Genomic DNA, 16,676 nt, shown 5'->3' on the forward strand with positions numbered 1-16,676 from the left:
GGAAAAGAACCTTCTTCTCGGTTTATCAGGACCACCTCAGCCCGGTACCAGTTCTGGAACCGTCGTCCACCACAACTATTACGGTCAACCATTTCCTTCAGCTGCTTACCCCCCCTCTCAACCCAATCAGCCAGTCCCCGCGCCGGCAACGTTCCACCCTCCACCACCTCCTCTCCAAGACCCACCTGAGGCCCTTCGATTGTCCCCGCCTCCAGGGAACCCGCACTTTGAAGAGTTCCTCATCTTCGCGGGCATAGACGCCAACAAGAAGAAGACTCGCGACATTTTGTCTGATCAAGGTATTGACTCGTTTAATAGACTTTTGGACCGCCAAACTTACAATTTTGATAGCTTTCGAAGTATGGGGATCGCCTTTGCTCACGCCGATGACCTTCACAAGGCTGTTCCGAAATTTAACCATTATCTCAAATCCCGATGAGATACCACTTGATATCCTTTTCGCCACTCGATCATATTTTTAAAGTTTCATTTTCAATGTTTGTTAACGCTATCCAAAAAACAATGTTCCCCCTAAAAAGATGATATGTTTCTGGCGTCTGGTTTCTCTGTTTTGATATCTACTTAAATTTCTTGTTTATTTATTTATTGGTTGTGTGGTTTGATGTTCAAGTCAATCTTTGTGATCGCTACCAATTGTTTGAGCATTTTGATGTCCAAAGTAATCATGATCCCATCTCGGTTATAAAATTGAAAGCCCTCAACACACGTGCCTCTTGACCATGTCCCCTTGTGAGTTTCTTGGCCGACTTAATGCCTCTGCCCAAAACCTTTGTGTTCATATCTCAGCGCGTTATAGAGAAGGATTTTTTTTTCCCTAAGTCTTTTGCAGCATATCAAAAATATCTTTGGTTCTTTATTTCTCATGTCTTTGGGAATGGAATTTTTTTTTGTACAATTTTGTTCACTTGCCACTTTACAAAGATCTTTTTGGGTTTGGAAAAGCCTATATACGATAGTTAATCATCTCATTATTGAGGCAATAAATTTTGTCACTGGGGTTTGCTCACTGTAAGTCTTTTCGATCGGATCATAATTCTTCATATTCAACATGAAAGGCGAAATAAACAAAGCAAAAGAGTTTGGCTACAAGCAATTTCATGATAATCAAAGATCAACCCCTAAATCCAATAGCCACATACGGCATATAACTTGTGCATGAGGGCACCTGTGAACAAGTTCCAAGTAACATCCATGATGACATCCTCTTTATCTTCAGCCGCGGTTTGGATGAGGATTTGGGTGCGTCGAAAGTAGGATTTGAGCACGCTGAAAGCCTTCTCGATCGGATTGAAATCTGGCGAGTAAGGTGGGAGGTACAAAATTCGGATTCCTCTTTCTGCCGCAAGTTCGTCAATACGGCCCCCGTGGTGGATCCTTGCATTGTCCATCACTAAGACAGAGTTGGCCTCGGGGTATGAATTCATCAACGGAAACTATGCGGTTGACCAGTCAATAAATATAAGCGAGATGAGGGAAAATCGAACTCAAAGTAAGCTTACCAAACGGTGTTTGAGGAACCCCTCGAAATCTCTACGCAGGTAGCTTCCTTCTTGGCAGTCCAGAGCTAATACGCCGCCTTTGAAAATCGCCGGTAGGAGTGAGAACCGTTTGCCCCCACGACTCCAAGGGATTCGGGTGGTCCGTTCCCCTCGTCTAGCGCGTCCAAACTGCCTGCCGAGATGTCTCTCCTGAACTGAGCACTCGTCTGGATGGATCATGTTCAAAGTCAGCTATGCGTTCACAATATAAACCCCAATTTAAAATAAGTGAAAAAAACATTGACCTAGGAAAACAAGCATGTTGGGGTTCAAAGCTCCTACTGCATGTAGATACCTCGCTCTCTTGGAAGGACTCTGGTTAGGGTGCACGGTTCGAGCTTTCTTGACGGTGAGGTGGAGTCGATCCTTCAGATCACTCGCAATTGTTTGTAACGAGACCCATTCGCCGGTGCGTCGATAAACTGCATGGCGATACTTGTCCAAGTACAAAGCAGGATTGCCGGCTAGTAACTCCAACATAAAATCTCTATCTTTGTCATTCAAAGCGGTTTTTCTTCCGATGCGCTCGTAATCTTCAGGATTACGAATTACTGCATAAGTACGGCGGTACAAGGAGTGCCAACGAGAGATTGTTCGCCGGCTGACAGGGGAGATCAAGAGACGTCGGACTTGATCGATCGTTTTCCCTGCGCGGAGGTGCTGCACCGCCAGCACCTTGATACTAACTTCATATGGACCACGTTGTGGGCCTCGCATTGCTAGAAGAGGGATGTGGAAGAGTCAGAACAAAGGTTTGAGTTTGATGGATTAAAAGGAAGAAGAACAAACTGTTGGACAGGTGGTGTGACGAATGGTCTGGGCGAAAATTTTTCCATGCGGCAGAATTTTTTTTTTGATGGGTTGATGGGGGCCGATGCCTGGTCTGTGACGGGGTTTGGTGCTGACGGGTTGTTCAGCCCGCTGCGCTGCGCATCGCCTGTACGCGCCTGTGGCGCCGGGGGAAAAAAGCTTCGAAAAGTGTCACCATGACACGACTTTCTAGAATAGCTGTAATAGGATTCTTTTGGAGTTTATACTCGATGTCTCTTGTTTCTTGCTCAAGGGGTTCATTCTCAACTTGTAGTGTTTGCTTGTTTTATCACGATCGGTTGTTTTGTTTTCTCTCTGTTCTCTCTGTTTGTTTTGTTTTGAGACAATGAGTCAAGACAGATATATGATTCCATTGTGTCTTGCTTGCTTTGGTTTTGAAATCATAGAGAAGGTCTCTATTATTCTGATCTACAACAGTCTACGGTCATGTCAGTATAGATGAGTTCATTGGTTCATCATAAGTTGAGTTCATCAGTTCAGCACAAGTGAATTGACATCGAAAATGTAAGAATTTGAGTCGCCCGGTTCATTTTGTTGAGTTGCCCGGTTGCAAATTGAACCGGGCGATGTTTTACTTAAATCGGGCGACAAATTTGCAGCTATCCGAAATTCGGGCGTCGGGTTTTTTAAACCGGTTGTCAAATAGTGAGCTCCTTTGTGGTTTATATGGAGAGAATGTTGGGTATAGACAAATGGTGTAAATATATTTGTTTTGAAAGGGGTTTATGATCTTTCGTTTAATTGTTGCAAGCTTACCCAATGGGTTGGTATCCTTGTCATTGTTATATGCTCCACCATTGTTTCATTCATCATCAGTATATTGTTCTTTTGGTTTGCATATACAAACTTTTGCAGCACTCTTGTTTGATGAGTTGTTGTACTACCTTCTCTTTCCCTTTTTTGACCCCTACCTCTACCTCTATTAACTTTCTGTCTTTTTCTTCTGGCACTTCCATTTTTGTTGGATCTTCCCTTTTCATGATTTGATAAAATGTGATCTATGTCTTTGTTGAGATTTTCAGTACTTCCACTGCCAGCATTAAAGAGGTTCCCAGATGGGAATATGGGTCCTAGTGATCAGATTTTTTGAAACTGAATTCATATTTCTTTTTGGATGTGTTTTTTATGGCTGAGGTGGCTAGGTATTCAGCCTAGTCTCACCCATTTATTGGTTTAGCCCAGGTGGAATATCTAGGGATGTTAGATTGGGACGGGCTTTTTTCTGTGTTAGCGCTATTGTATTGTCATGTTGCCTTCCTGAAACATGTTTTGTATAAAGAGTTCTATTTTCTTCCTAAACTTTGGTTGTTTCTCTAATGTCACAAATCACAATTGTTTTGGTAGGCATCTCACTAATGCTAGTTCATCTAGGTAGATCTTTATTGCCTCTTTATGCAATTGTCACAAATCACATTTGTTTTGGTAGGCATTTCACTAACACTAGTTCATCTAGCTTTGCATTTCATCCGTTTTGTCCCCGTAGTCTTCAGCATGAATATCACCCCAGGAAAATCAAGGTCATGCAGTGCATACAGGTTGCGCGGTCCTGAATGCATGTCTGGACCTGGTGCACCTGTCAGGCATGCAGGACTCATCATCCTGTGTGCACTCTGTATCAGTCATACCAATCACATGTATTTGAGTACGTACTGAAATGTACATGTCACATAGCTATCAGTTGCTGGCACAGTGCAGAACTTATAACTCTACAAGGGTTATACAGAGTGTGAAGGGTACAATCTGCAAGTAATGGCTATACAGAAAGGGTCTAAGGACTGCCCTCCTAAGACAAGACCAGAAAAAAGAACTTATGTTGAATTGAGTACTGATAAGGCACCAGAGAGAAGTATCTTTAAAGGACCAAAAGCACACAGATCTTAACTCAAAAAGCACTATTTGATTTCTTTCAACACTGCTATAGTGTTATTCCAATATGATAACTAAGAAAAAAAGCATATCTTTTTGATATTATTCCCAATAAGTCTTTTTGACTACAACACAGGCCTAAACCAAAGTAAATTTCTTGTTATATTTGTAATAAAGGGGATATTTAAGTGACCAGGTACTGCTAAAATGAGTTTATAATGATAAAAAACTAATCAATTTTGACCAAAAACCCCTGGTAACCCTCTGATGACGTCTTTTAATGACTTTGTTACTAACAGATGATGCAATTTACACAGCCAAAAGTGATCAATGATGCAATTGGATGTTACACAGTGCCTCTTATGATGACTACAGGTGATTTTTTCCTCATAATCTGGCTGAAAACCTATTTTTGAGGTTACAGGTTTTTTCAAATGATGTCCATTTTTTGATTACTAATATGCATCTTATAGATCTTGTGATGCGGATTAATAATTGGCCCCATATCATCTGCTTCTAATAAATGATGAGTGAGTTATTGAGTTGTGAAGTTAAGGTTTTTGTATGTAAATGTTGTTACATGTATGCAAGTATATGTAAAATTTGAAGTTCACCCCAATTTCTTATTTGTCTTATATCTTTCTTCACATACCTCTGTTACTAATGGTTGAAGGTTTTTAAATTCTGTGATCAATGCTTCTGCGTTGAATGAGATATATACCATCCAATTTGGACATCATTTGACATCTGTAATAAGCTGCAAACCTACATTTTTGACAAAATTTGCACCTTTCCTCCCCTTTACACAGCCATTACTAACACTCTATTGCTCCTGTAATGTTAAATCATCATCTATAACCCTAAAGATCCAGTAAACCCCTCTTGGTAACCTTAAATATTACTGATACCGCCATTACATATGTAAACTACCTGTAAACCCTAGTTTACCAACTTCAAAAAAGTACTGTTTTCTTAATAACTTCCATTCCTCCTTATCAATCATATTAAAGTTGTTGCTGTATAATATAATGCTTCTCTTCCATATTCTGACCTTGCAATACCCATAAACCTAATATCACTACCCTCAAAACCATTTCCAAGTCTGTATACCTATATTTTCAAGTTGTTCTTATATTTTCTTTCTTTTCTTGATAGTTGATGTTGATCTTAATAATTTGTTTGAAATAAGATGACCTAATAATTATGTACTGTGCAATATATGAGCCTTAAAGAGCTTCTATTGATCAAATTCCACCTGCTCAAGTTTTTCTTTGCACTGACACCTTTCTGATAACTTTGGTAAACTACTATGATTAATGTTTCTGACTGATCCCATAAGTTTATCAACACAGCGGTTTGAATTGCACCGTTCTTGTAGGGCCCTCACACATGTCACTGGTATCACTGGCAGTGGTGTGCTTCATGAAGACATGTCATGTAGCTGTGACATGACCCAGGGTGTGGGAATATATTCTGTTTTCAACATGACCACACAACCTGTATTCACTCCATGACCTCAATTTGCCTGGGGTGTATTGAGATTTATGAATTCAAATCTGAGGTGTATGTACAGAACTGTGAAGGTGATTTTTTTTGTCTTGTATTGCCTGTCTTCTGGGAGGCCAGGCATTGTCCTCGCCCTGTGTACTTCTAACTTAACTAAGTACCTCCTCAAACCGTGCACGTCCCCCGGAGCTTGCGGAGGAGGGACTTACAACTTATACAATCTTTTGGCTTGATACCAATCTGGTATTCACGACTTTCAGTGTTTTTTCATCAAAATCAACACTGCAGCATTTCCTATCAACAACTTGGAAATTCTGAACACACTGTCCTTTGCAGATGCATGTTGTACATAATAGCCCTCACTTTCTACTTGCCTTGATAAGAAGATATCTGCTTGAGGTGACAGTGAAGAGCCACAAGTTTTTGAGCCAAAATTAGAGGACTGTGGATGCTTCTCTCTGTCTCTGACAAGGATGGCAGAGAGATTATGCGTTAGCAGAGAGAAATCAAGACTCTTGTGTGTAAAGTGACTGTAATTGCTAACTTAACTAAGTCCCCTCCTAGTGTCCGGGGGAAAAAATGCAACAAACCCCGGAGGCACGGAGGGGACTTACATGCTATGTCTGATTTCTTGGTGACAAGGGAAATGACCTTTTGGTGGTAGAAAAGGGTCCCAAAATAAAAGTTTTTTTGACAATTATGAATTTTCTTGTAATTCTCATATCATGTGCGCCTGCTTCTTGCGCACCTTTGCATCTACTCAGATTTCAATCCCTTTCCCAAACGCAAAAGTTTTTATTGGGCTCCAAACAAGCTCTTCTTGAATTCTCGATTTCAAATCTGCTGCGAGGTTACAACTGTTGTGGCCCATATGTAATCTTCAAAACAGATTTGGAATCCATCAAATATCACAACCCTTGACAATCCAAGAGCATCAGACCCATACTGGGCCTCTCCCCTCGTCTCACAGGACCTTCTCTGTGTCAACCACGTAGAAAATAGCCCTGTGATGGACATGTAGACCAGCAAGGCTTGCTTGGCCATGACTTTGCCTTTAGAGGCAGGAAGGATCCTGATAGTGTTGATGTGTTCAAGTATTAAATGTATCACTGTTTACCTTGTTTTGGTCTTGCCTGCCCGTCTGTTCCCTTCAATATTGTCACTACAATTTCCTTGCATATCCTTTTACTCTTTCAACTCTTTCACATATCAACCAACTTGCATCAAAATCATTTGGCTGAAATTTCCAATATGTCATCTACCAACATACCAACAGCTGCTAGTGAGGATGCGCAACAAGCCCAACATGAGCTTGATGGACACAAAGACCTGAACCACGAAGCAAAAGCAAGATCCAAAAATCATACACTTGACATATGTGATTACATCCAAAAGCTTGGATCAAATCCCAAAAATTTTTTACAGAACTTACTGGATTCAGATAAACCCAAGATTTTCAAGAGGCGTCAGTTCTGGGGCACCTCTACAGGTTGGGCTTCAACTGAGGAGATTTTGCTCAGCATCAAGAGACAAATCTTGTGCGGTCCAGATCGCACTGGACCAGCAAGATGGAACCACTTCATTCTGACAGAGGTGAACAATTTTCCTTGAGGGCGGACATGCTCCTGAGTCCTCATGGTCCTCTATACTGACATGCCTGTGGTTCTCTACAGGCTCAGGCAATTGTCAATCAAGAAGAGCTACCACGAGGTGCAGCCCCCAAAGGAGGTTTCTACAGTGCAAACAAACTCGATGAATCATTCTTGGACACTCCAGCTGAACAAGACCGTGCAAAGCTCATTTGCCAGAGTATGCCATTCCTCCATGCTTTGATATACTCCAAAATCACAGAAGCCAACGTAACTCGGGAAAAAAATCGAATCAACAATGCATCGACAGATACCAGCAACAGCACTAGTGTAGACCAAAGTGAGAGCGCTGGTCATGAAGTAGACTTTGCTGAACATCTTGAGGGGGTCTCTCATTCGGTTCAAATGGACAACACCAATCTAGACTCACATCGACTCAGAGAAGTAAGCAGTTACCTAAAATGACCACTTGACCAACCGGTTTTACCATGCTGACTCATGATGTTAGATTCCAATTGTAGTGTTATCCATGATAGCCTTCGCCTGCAACAGAAGATTCAATGGGCTCCAATTACAGAACTCCCTGTCATTTGTCGCATGTGGAGTCTCTGACCGGGTGAATGACTATCTTCACTTTATTGGATTAACCTTGTCCAGACAGACAGCTCTGTCTGCCATGGATACACTCGGGGTTGCCGCTCAAAAGTCCATCAAGGACTTATGTGCTCGGCCTTACACCATCCGCCCATTACTAGTACTGGATAACATCAACATTCAGGCTCGTGTTCATGATCCGCGCACCGAATCGACCACCAAGATGTTTCATGGTTCATACGTATATTCACACGTCATTCCAGACCATCTACTCAAAGAAATCGACCCAGTGGATGCCAGTGTTGCAAACCTTTGAAAGTGTATCCGCCAAAGCCAAAAAGAGCAGTTCGAGATATATTCTTTGCTGCCCACTGTGGATGAAAGCAAACATTGGACTAGTGTCCTCAAATCCCAGCTCTCGCAAGCTCTGCTTGATTACGTACTCAAGAAAGACACTCCCGAATACGAGTGTTCTAAAAGTGATTTAACCACCGCACCCCCTTGCATTGACCAAATCATGATGTATACGCCAAAGATATTCATGCTGAAAATGATGAGTGCTTCTGACAACTCGGCGTCTGGAGTCGCCGAGATGCTTACTCAGTGTAACAAGCAGACTGGACACAATCCGTCCACTTTCAGCCAGTGCCTCCAAGTCATTGAGGGCGACATGGGCACCTGCCTGAATTTCGAATCGCTGATACGTCAAAGATTTCCAGCTGGGCATCAAGAAGAGGCTCTACAGAACGTCCTTAACCTCCCGGGCCTATCACATACTCTTTGGAACATTGTGAGTAAGATACTAAGTCACCACTGGGGTGATCCAAATTACAGCTCAAACACCGGTTTACATAGGACAGCCGCCGCCCTCGGAATGAAAACGGACAAGCAACCATCGCAGCAAGATTTCAACTCGTTGATGCAAGTCATCCACAAAGGTCACACAGCAACAATGTTCTTCTTGTTGAAGTATGTACCAAAGCAATGTCTTATGTGTCCCCAAACTCATGTGTGACCTGACTTTTTTTTGAATGTTCAGGCAAACTATCGAAGCTTGGCCAAACGAGGTGAGGCTGGACTCGCGCAGGGTAGCCCAATCTATTGTGGACTCATGCTATGACAAGTACTTCACTCGTCAATCTTTGCTTGATGCTTCCAAAGCAGGTGACTGGTCTATGTATAATATCACTGCCAGCATAGATGCCTCGGGTTGAGAAATCCGAGGCATCATCGGAGGCAAATCCTCCGACAAACCTTGTCCGAGGTATTTGCCCGAGGTATTTTTTTGCCCTGAGAATTACCTCGGATCAAAACCTCGGGAAGCTTCTGTCCGAGGTTTTGCATCCGAGGATACCTCAGATTTTGTAATCCAAGGTAAATATGTTGGTGGTGTATGCGCCTTAGACTTCGCGACTTCGCCTCCATTGTCAAGGGTGACAACGCGATGAGAGCCGGCGACATCGGTAAAGTTATGTTGATGTGGAAGAGGTGGTCTATAATGGCTCAGGGGACTTCTGGCCTCTCGCATTATGCCATTCATCTGCCCCGTTTGATCTTGATACTTGAAAAGAACTTACACTACGCCAGATCACTAATTTACCACTGAGTTTAGAAAATTGAAACTGTAGAAAAATATCACCAATACAGGAGAGGTCAGAAAAATTTGAAAAAATAATGATTCCATTCATGGGTGCTGTCCCCTAATTTTGCATATTTTTGCATATTTTTGCCATGATTTTTGAAGTCTTCCCAAAGCAAAATGCTCACAGGGGATATTATGTCAGAAACTCAAATTTGGTCCAAAACTAGCAATATTTGGGCAAAAACCTCCAAGCACAAAGATATGAGTATTTTTGTTCAATCATCTGAACACTTGCAATTTATGGAAGCCACATGATGGCTCTACAAGGTTTATTAAGGTGCTGAAGCCATTGTAGTAATGGCTTCTATGCTTATATATGGTTCCTGCTGTGTACATCTCTTGATATATCTCACCCATTCTTGGAGACACACAACTTTTTTGTGCACCCAAGCTGTAGAGCCAGAGTGGCATTCAGAATGTCAAGACACTACATGTTTTGGAGCAAAATTGATGATTTTGTTGGTGTTGCAAGGTCACTGTGTCTCTACCTGCCAGTTTTGGACCAAAATTGGGTTTCTGAAATTATTTGCATTGTGGTTGTAAAAATATGTAAAAATATGCCAGATGATTGGAATGCACCAAAGGGCCCAACCAATTTTTTTTCATATTTTTCTGACCCCTCCCAGCTTTTCCATAATTTTCTATGTCTGCTTAATTTTCTAAACTCAGCGGTAAATTTTAAATTTGGCGTAGTGTTACCCAGCGCAATGGCAAAAGCGATCAAACATTTGCTTCTCATTCCAACCGGTGGCCGAGATGGCCACTGGGTAGCAAAGGACTTTTATCTTGAGATTCAAAATTATTGGCTCAAGTATTTTTTTAACAACTCTGTATGTATGCATCCAATTCTTTATTTGACAATTGGCATAACATTGCTGACATTATACCTCTTGCCCAAAGGGACAAGGAACCAAGATCAATCGGCTGATGGAAAGGTTTTCCATCATCATACCACTGGTGAGCTCAGTTTATCCCCACATAGATGTTATAAAAAACTCCAATTGATACGGTGACATATTTCAAAAAGCTACGGAAATAAATTCAACAGATGAAACAGTGTTCTGGCCTCAAGGACATCCATCAAACAAAGCCTCATTGCATCACCCAGGCGTCAACGCAGTCCTTCTTGACTATGGCGCAAGTTCACATGTGTGATGTAGCGATTCCAACCAACAGCAGAGATACAAACAATAATGACAAGGTCGATGATATCGAAACCCTTGGAATAAGTAAACTTAAACTCATCTTGAAGGAGGAATCGAGGAAAAGAATTCCTTCGCGTTTCATTTGGGGATCTATGAAAGAGAGGAACACTGCTGTGGATGAATGCTTGGCGTCGGATGAAGATTAGTTTGTTTTGACTGACCTCGCTTCCCAGGAGTTGTTGCCGTTGTTTCAACTTTGAATATTTCTCGGCCTGTTTCTCCAGAGCCTTTTGAGTTTGGATTTGCTTGCGCTCGGCGATGGCGGCCCTTTTCTCATTGATTGCTAGCTGTTTTAGTTGATTTTGCTCTTTATGTTCCTCTTCAATCAGATGTGCATCAAGAATCCCTTGTTCAAGTCTTATTTGTTCTTCTTCAAGTTGTGCTTGATGCTGGAGATAAACTGGAGATTTCATCCACATGTCTACACAATCATGTACCAGTGTAAACTGACCTGGAAGTGTCTCACCTCCTAAGATTTCACGGATGAATACACCGTTGTGGATTGCCTCATAATTTTTCACCACTTGCCACGCATCTTCACGATCAAACAAAGCATCTGGTAACATATGAGAAGCATTTGCATATGTATCTCGAAACATACCAGCAAATTTCCCAAGGAAGATCACGACGAGGTCAATCATAGGAACACTAAGTCGTATTGGGTTGGTTTTCTTGCATACAAGAGGGACATTGGCTGAGAACTTGCGCTTGGTGATTTTTTTGGGTAGGTTGAATATGCTGGCATCTTCAGTGTGTGAAGGTGTAGGCGCAGAGGTCATGAGACTATCAAACTCGTTGGCACGTGTAGATGGAAGCAAGCGTAGGATCCGAGCGCAACCTTGAGGATCACATTGGGAACACCTACAAGGTGTTATATTTTCTTTTTGCTCGCGTTCAAGTTCACCTAGATATCCTGGATCCAACAGGGAGACCAGTATGTAGCCTTTCCTAATCGCTCAGGTCCAGCGAGCAGAAATGTAAACCCTCCATTGACTGACATAAGTGTTTGATCAACTCACAAGCTATCAACCAAATAGGCCGCTTGAAGGCAACAAGGTGCCACTCAAAGAGCGTGCATTCAATCTTCATCCAACATATAGGGGCCGACGTTGAACTCGCCCGGTGAGTTTTTTCCTGGAGTCATAGTAGGCTGAACAAAATGAATTACTAGGCCATCATGGCCACCACACCCCGCTCTGCCGGCCATTTGATTTGACTCAGCTGGGTCCATCGTGCCCAAAATAATCACTACCCTCCCACGTGTCCAATTCTGACCCATCTTGAGGTCAGAAGTACACGACAAGATTGGAAATCTCCCTGCGCCATAATCTTCCACACGTGTAAGCTGGTCTTGATCACCGGTTACTGAGTGATATTGCCTGATATAAGTACTGTCGCCTTTACAAGCGTCGTTGGGGTCACCACGTGCTTTACAAACACCGTTGATTACGGTTCCGGTGCCATTCCAAGTGCCCGAGTATATCAGCATTGGAGTGATATCTTCATCTGATATCACAGATTTTGGAGCGAATAAAAATTCAAGATCCTCCGCCGTCTTTAACGGTCAAGTAAGATAGATACGAATGAAACAGTTCTCCGGACGAGTGAGCTCTCCCTGGATCACCGTCATATGTTTTGGCAAGATATTGAGGCTTGACTGTATTGCCTTGATTGGTGACGGCCGACAAGTCGCAGACATCAGCAGCACTGGGACTCCATCGGTGGCCATAAGCTGCTGCCCGAGGTTGCCATAAGATGACCTAAATAGGCCAACATCTTCGGGGGTAACATGTTTAGAGAAATTTCTTGATTTCCCGCTAGCCTGAAGGCCCCAGAGGTATATACAATGAGCTTCATTGACTACTTTTAATATAAGATGACGCTGAAAGTCCTTGCTGTGATACAAGGTTTGAAAAGCCTCGCTATTAAGGAAAATCTCTGGGCTCTTTTTGAAAAATACAACTGTCAATTCGTGAGAAAATCCACTATTGGTGTCAAGGATTACTGACCAAGTAGATGAACAAATAGGCATGTTGCTTCAATTTCGCCAACTCTTCTGGACCAAATGTGGTCTTAGTGAGATTAATGGCAGTGATCCCAATGCGACTCTTTTCCAAGACCTGAGATTGGAAATCATAAGTAGATCCTGTCAGAACTTGCATGATACAACATTCTCCAAAGTTTGGTGAAACTGACCTGATTGTTCCCGAGTGTGTCCAGAGGATTCAAAACTAGAACTGCAGGTTTTTTGACCTTGGCAAACATGTGGAAGAACAACTCAGGAACTCAACTCTTTCCGGATCCCGTTCCAGCCAATAGAAAGGTATGGTCCCCGTTTATCAGGCTGACCCTAGAGTTGATTTGAACCCGTGTTGGTTTTTGATCCAGGTACTTCTCCCCAAAGCAGATAGACACTGCTTCTTGCTGCTCCGCTGTGCTGGACTGCAGCAGCTTTTTAGTAAGTGTGGGAGTTTCAATCTTCAAAGCTGGGGTTGATAAACCAATGTCTAGGATGTCGGGGAGCTTGCTATATTTTTCCAAGGAACTTCGCATACAAATTTTTGGCTGTGACATGTTTTCTGAGGTTTGACCTTGATGTCAAGACAGCCACAATCCAGAGACAGCATCGATGAAATTCCAACACGCCTGGCTCCTTTTGTGTTTTTCACGTTTCACATATAGATATGTTACATATCTTGTACTATTAGCCGCAGTTGCAACTTTGAAACTTCAAAAGACCTTGTTTGGAGCCCAATAAAAACTTTGGCGATTGATAAACCACGCCGACCTGAAATCACATATGACACCGGTTTTCCTTAGGTCGGATTCCTCTGGAAGCTGTACAGGTAATATACAGGTGTACATTGCCTTCAAACACCTTAAAGGGCTGTACGCTGCCTGTAAAGGCATCCGTAAGAGTCTGACACCGGTTTTTCTGATGGGAAGTAGGCGTCATCCCATTGGGATCGTTTTGAAGCTCTGATCAGAGAGCTGACATTGTGAACTACAAGTGCTTGTTCCCCTTGAGACCCCTTGCTATGAAACTATGCCTGTAAACAATTGAGTGAAGAAATTTGCAAGTCTGCTCGGCTTGTGATCCATCCCCTACAAACCACAATTCCTCAATATTTCACTTCAACCATCAAGACCAAGTAGCTATTCAGGTTTGAGTGTTTATCACGATCAGAAAATCAAAGTTGTGATCTAATGTCCTCAAATATATATCCAAATCATGATTCTTACAATAATCATCACCTTCTTGATCAATTTATCCCAGACATTGCTTCATCACAGCTAACTCACTCTTATCCGTCTGATTACTACTTCTGTAATCAAATGAATGCGCCAATTGCACAATTTGGACATGATAATTCAGCACCTTATAATTCAAGTACTGCGGCACTATCTCACCACCCTATTTCCAGTGTACAGATTCACACCTCAAACAACAACAATGACCTGAATTTAGGACTTGAAGACCTGATGGAAATGGATGGTGAAACAGATGATGATGAGAACAACAAAGACAATCCAGAAGGAGAGGTGTCAGATGATGAGTCGGAGAAAGATGATAATGAATGGGGGGGATTGTAAGTGTACCTGCTCTTGAATGTATAATGAGTTTGAGTTGATCCTGTGTTTATTGTTGTCAGATACAACTGATGATGAAGAAAGTGGTCAAATTGATGGAGACTGGCCTCCTCAAGGTATGTTCAACCTCCGAGAAGTTTGGTTTTAAAACTACACCCGCCTGATATATGTCTATGTCTAATACCTATAACCTATTAGGAGTTCAACCAGAACGTGAACTGCATCCCCCGCGTGAAGGCAAGATCTTCAATTCCAAAGAGCTCGGTCAACAATACCTGGAGGCTGTCGCAAGGCATCAAGGTTATGCCATTGTTATCAAGTCTGACAAAGGTCCCCATCGCCAGAGCCGATACTTCTATTGTACTCGTGGTCATCAGACAACGAAACGTGCTGCAAAGGCATCTGCATCTGTTCAACTTCATAAAGCATCGGGCACATCAAAGTCGGAAAAGGACACGAAAAAACCACGAAAGAGTAGCACAGCCAAATCTGGCTGTGAGTTTGGAGTATCTCTCAACTACTGGAAAAAGCCAGGTCATTGGAGAGTCAAAGTTCAACATGCTCGTCACAATCACAAGCCGTTCAAGAGACCAAGCGACCTACCTCGCCTGCGCCGTTTCACACTTACAGAGGAAGGATTAATGGATGATTTATCAGAGGCTAATGTCCGTCCTCGAACCATTCGGCTCATGCTTCCGGGAGACAGCGCACATCGACCAATGCGAGACATATACAATCAGAGAGCCCGCTCTCGAAAGACTGAACTCAAAGGAACAACACCCATAGTGACTCTGATCAAACGACTTCGGGAAGAAAACTGGTTTTACTCAATGAAGCTTGGACCAGATGGCACCGTGGAATCCCTGTTTTGTGCTCATCCGACAGCAATCAAAATGGGTCGTCGCTTTCCGTATTGTTTTGGCTTAGATTGCACATACAAGACCAATAAACACCACTTGCCTCTCTTACACATTGTTGGCTCGACTTGCTTCAATTCGTCCTTCTTGCTTGCTTTCTGTTTCATGAACAAAGAAGATCGCCAGGAGTACACATGGGCACTTGAACAGCTTCACCAACTCCTCCAGCCCCACGCCAATCAACCAAAGACCTTTGTGACCGACAAAGAACAAGCACTCATTGGAGCGATATCCGATGTTTTTCCGGGAAGCAATCATATCTTGTGTATGTGGCATATCAACAAAGCCATCTTAACCAAATGTCAATCTATCATTACAAACAAAAAAGAGTGGGACGAATTTTATGATTGCTGGCATTCCTTTGTAGATTCTCGCACCAAAGATGAATTTCATGCTAATAAGACCCAACTGGTCAAGATTGCTCAGCGTCATTCACACACAATTGTTCAGTATCTCGAGTCAAATTGGTTTCCAATTGTAGAAAAGTATGTGAAGATGTTTGCAAACAATTTCCTCCATTTTGGAAACCAGACAACTTCGCGTGTTGAGGGCTCTCATCACTTTGTCAAAAGCTTCCTTGAAACTTTGGTTCAGGACCTACTAGCTTGCTTCAAAGCTTTCAAACTAGCAGTCAAACATCAAAACACCGAGTTTGAATGTCAGCTATCCAATGAAATTCAACGGACACTCAACAACATCAATGAATGCTTTAGTTTATTACACACCGAATTATCTCAATACGCAATTGGATTGGCCCATGAGCAGCTTATACTCATTGGAAAGCCAAATCGAAAACCATGCACCAAATCATTCTCAACCTCATATGGTATTCCTTGCTCACATCAAATAGAAGCCTACATTGTCCTCGGCCAGCAAGTTCCAATTGAAGCCTTTCACAACCAGTGGCGACTTACTGCTGATCCAATTCCAGAATCCTTGGAGGCCTTGAAAAACGAGTTACAAAGCAAAGCTGAAAGTCTATGTAATCTTCCTGAAAATGCACTACGACGAGCATATGATGAACTCACCAAAGTTCAGAGTGGTCAATACGAGCTTGTACCAGTCAGAGCACCTGAAACCAAGATCAACACACGAGGTCGCCCAACTGGTTCCAAGAAGAACTGGTCCAAGTCTAAATCAACACAGCGAGATCCTTCAGGTTTTGAGTACCTCAAAGCTCCCGAGCCAAAAGCTACCGAACCAAAGGCTCCTAGACCAAGAGCTCCCCCTAAGTGTAGTAAGTGCAAAAGCTCTGGGCACAACAAAAAGAAGTGCCCACTCGTACCTCAACTGCACGAACCAACTTTGGCAGAACTTCAGCTGGATCCAGATGCAGATACACCAATCAATATTACCGATGTTGATCGATCAGCCAC

The 16,676-nt window shown here is 42.6% G+C and overlaps 1 protein-coding gene across 1 annotated transcript; it reads right to left on the reverse strand.

Annotated features, from left to right (window-relative positions):
* Positions 1–10,572: 10,572 nt before the first annotated feature.
* MELLADRAFT_103397 (uncharacterized protein) lies at positions 10,573–11,571 on the reverse strand (the record flags this gene model as incomplete). The annotated part of the gene is made up of 3 exons (XM_007406625.1): positions 10,573–10,614; positions 10,954–11,213; positions 11,244–11,571. 3 exons carry the CDS (start codon positions 11,569–11,571, stop codon positions 10,573–10,575), a joined length of 630 nt encoding a protein of 209 aa, XP_007406687.1.
* Between the last annotated feature and the right edge of the window lie 5,105 nt (positions 11,572–16,676).

The sequence above is a fragment of the Melampsora larici-populina genome (assembly GCF_000204055.1).
Source record: "Melampsora larici-populina 98AG31 unplaced genomic scaffold MELLAscaffold_6, whole genome shotgun sequence".
Lineage (NCBI taxonomy): Eukaryota > Fungi > Basidiomycota > Pucciniomycetes > Pucciniales > Melampsoraceae > Melampsora > Melampsora laricis-populina.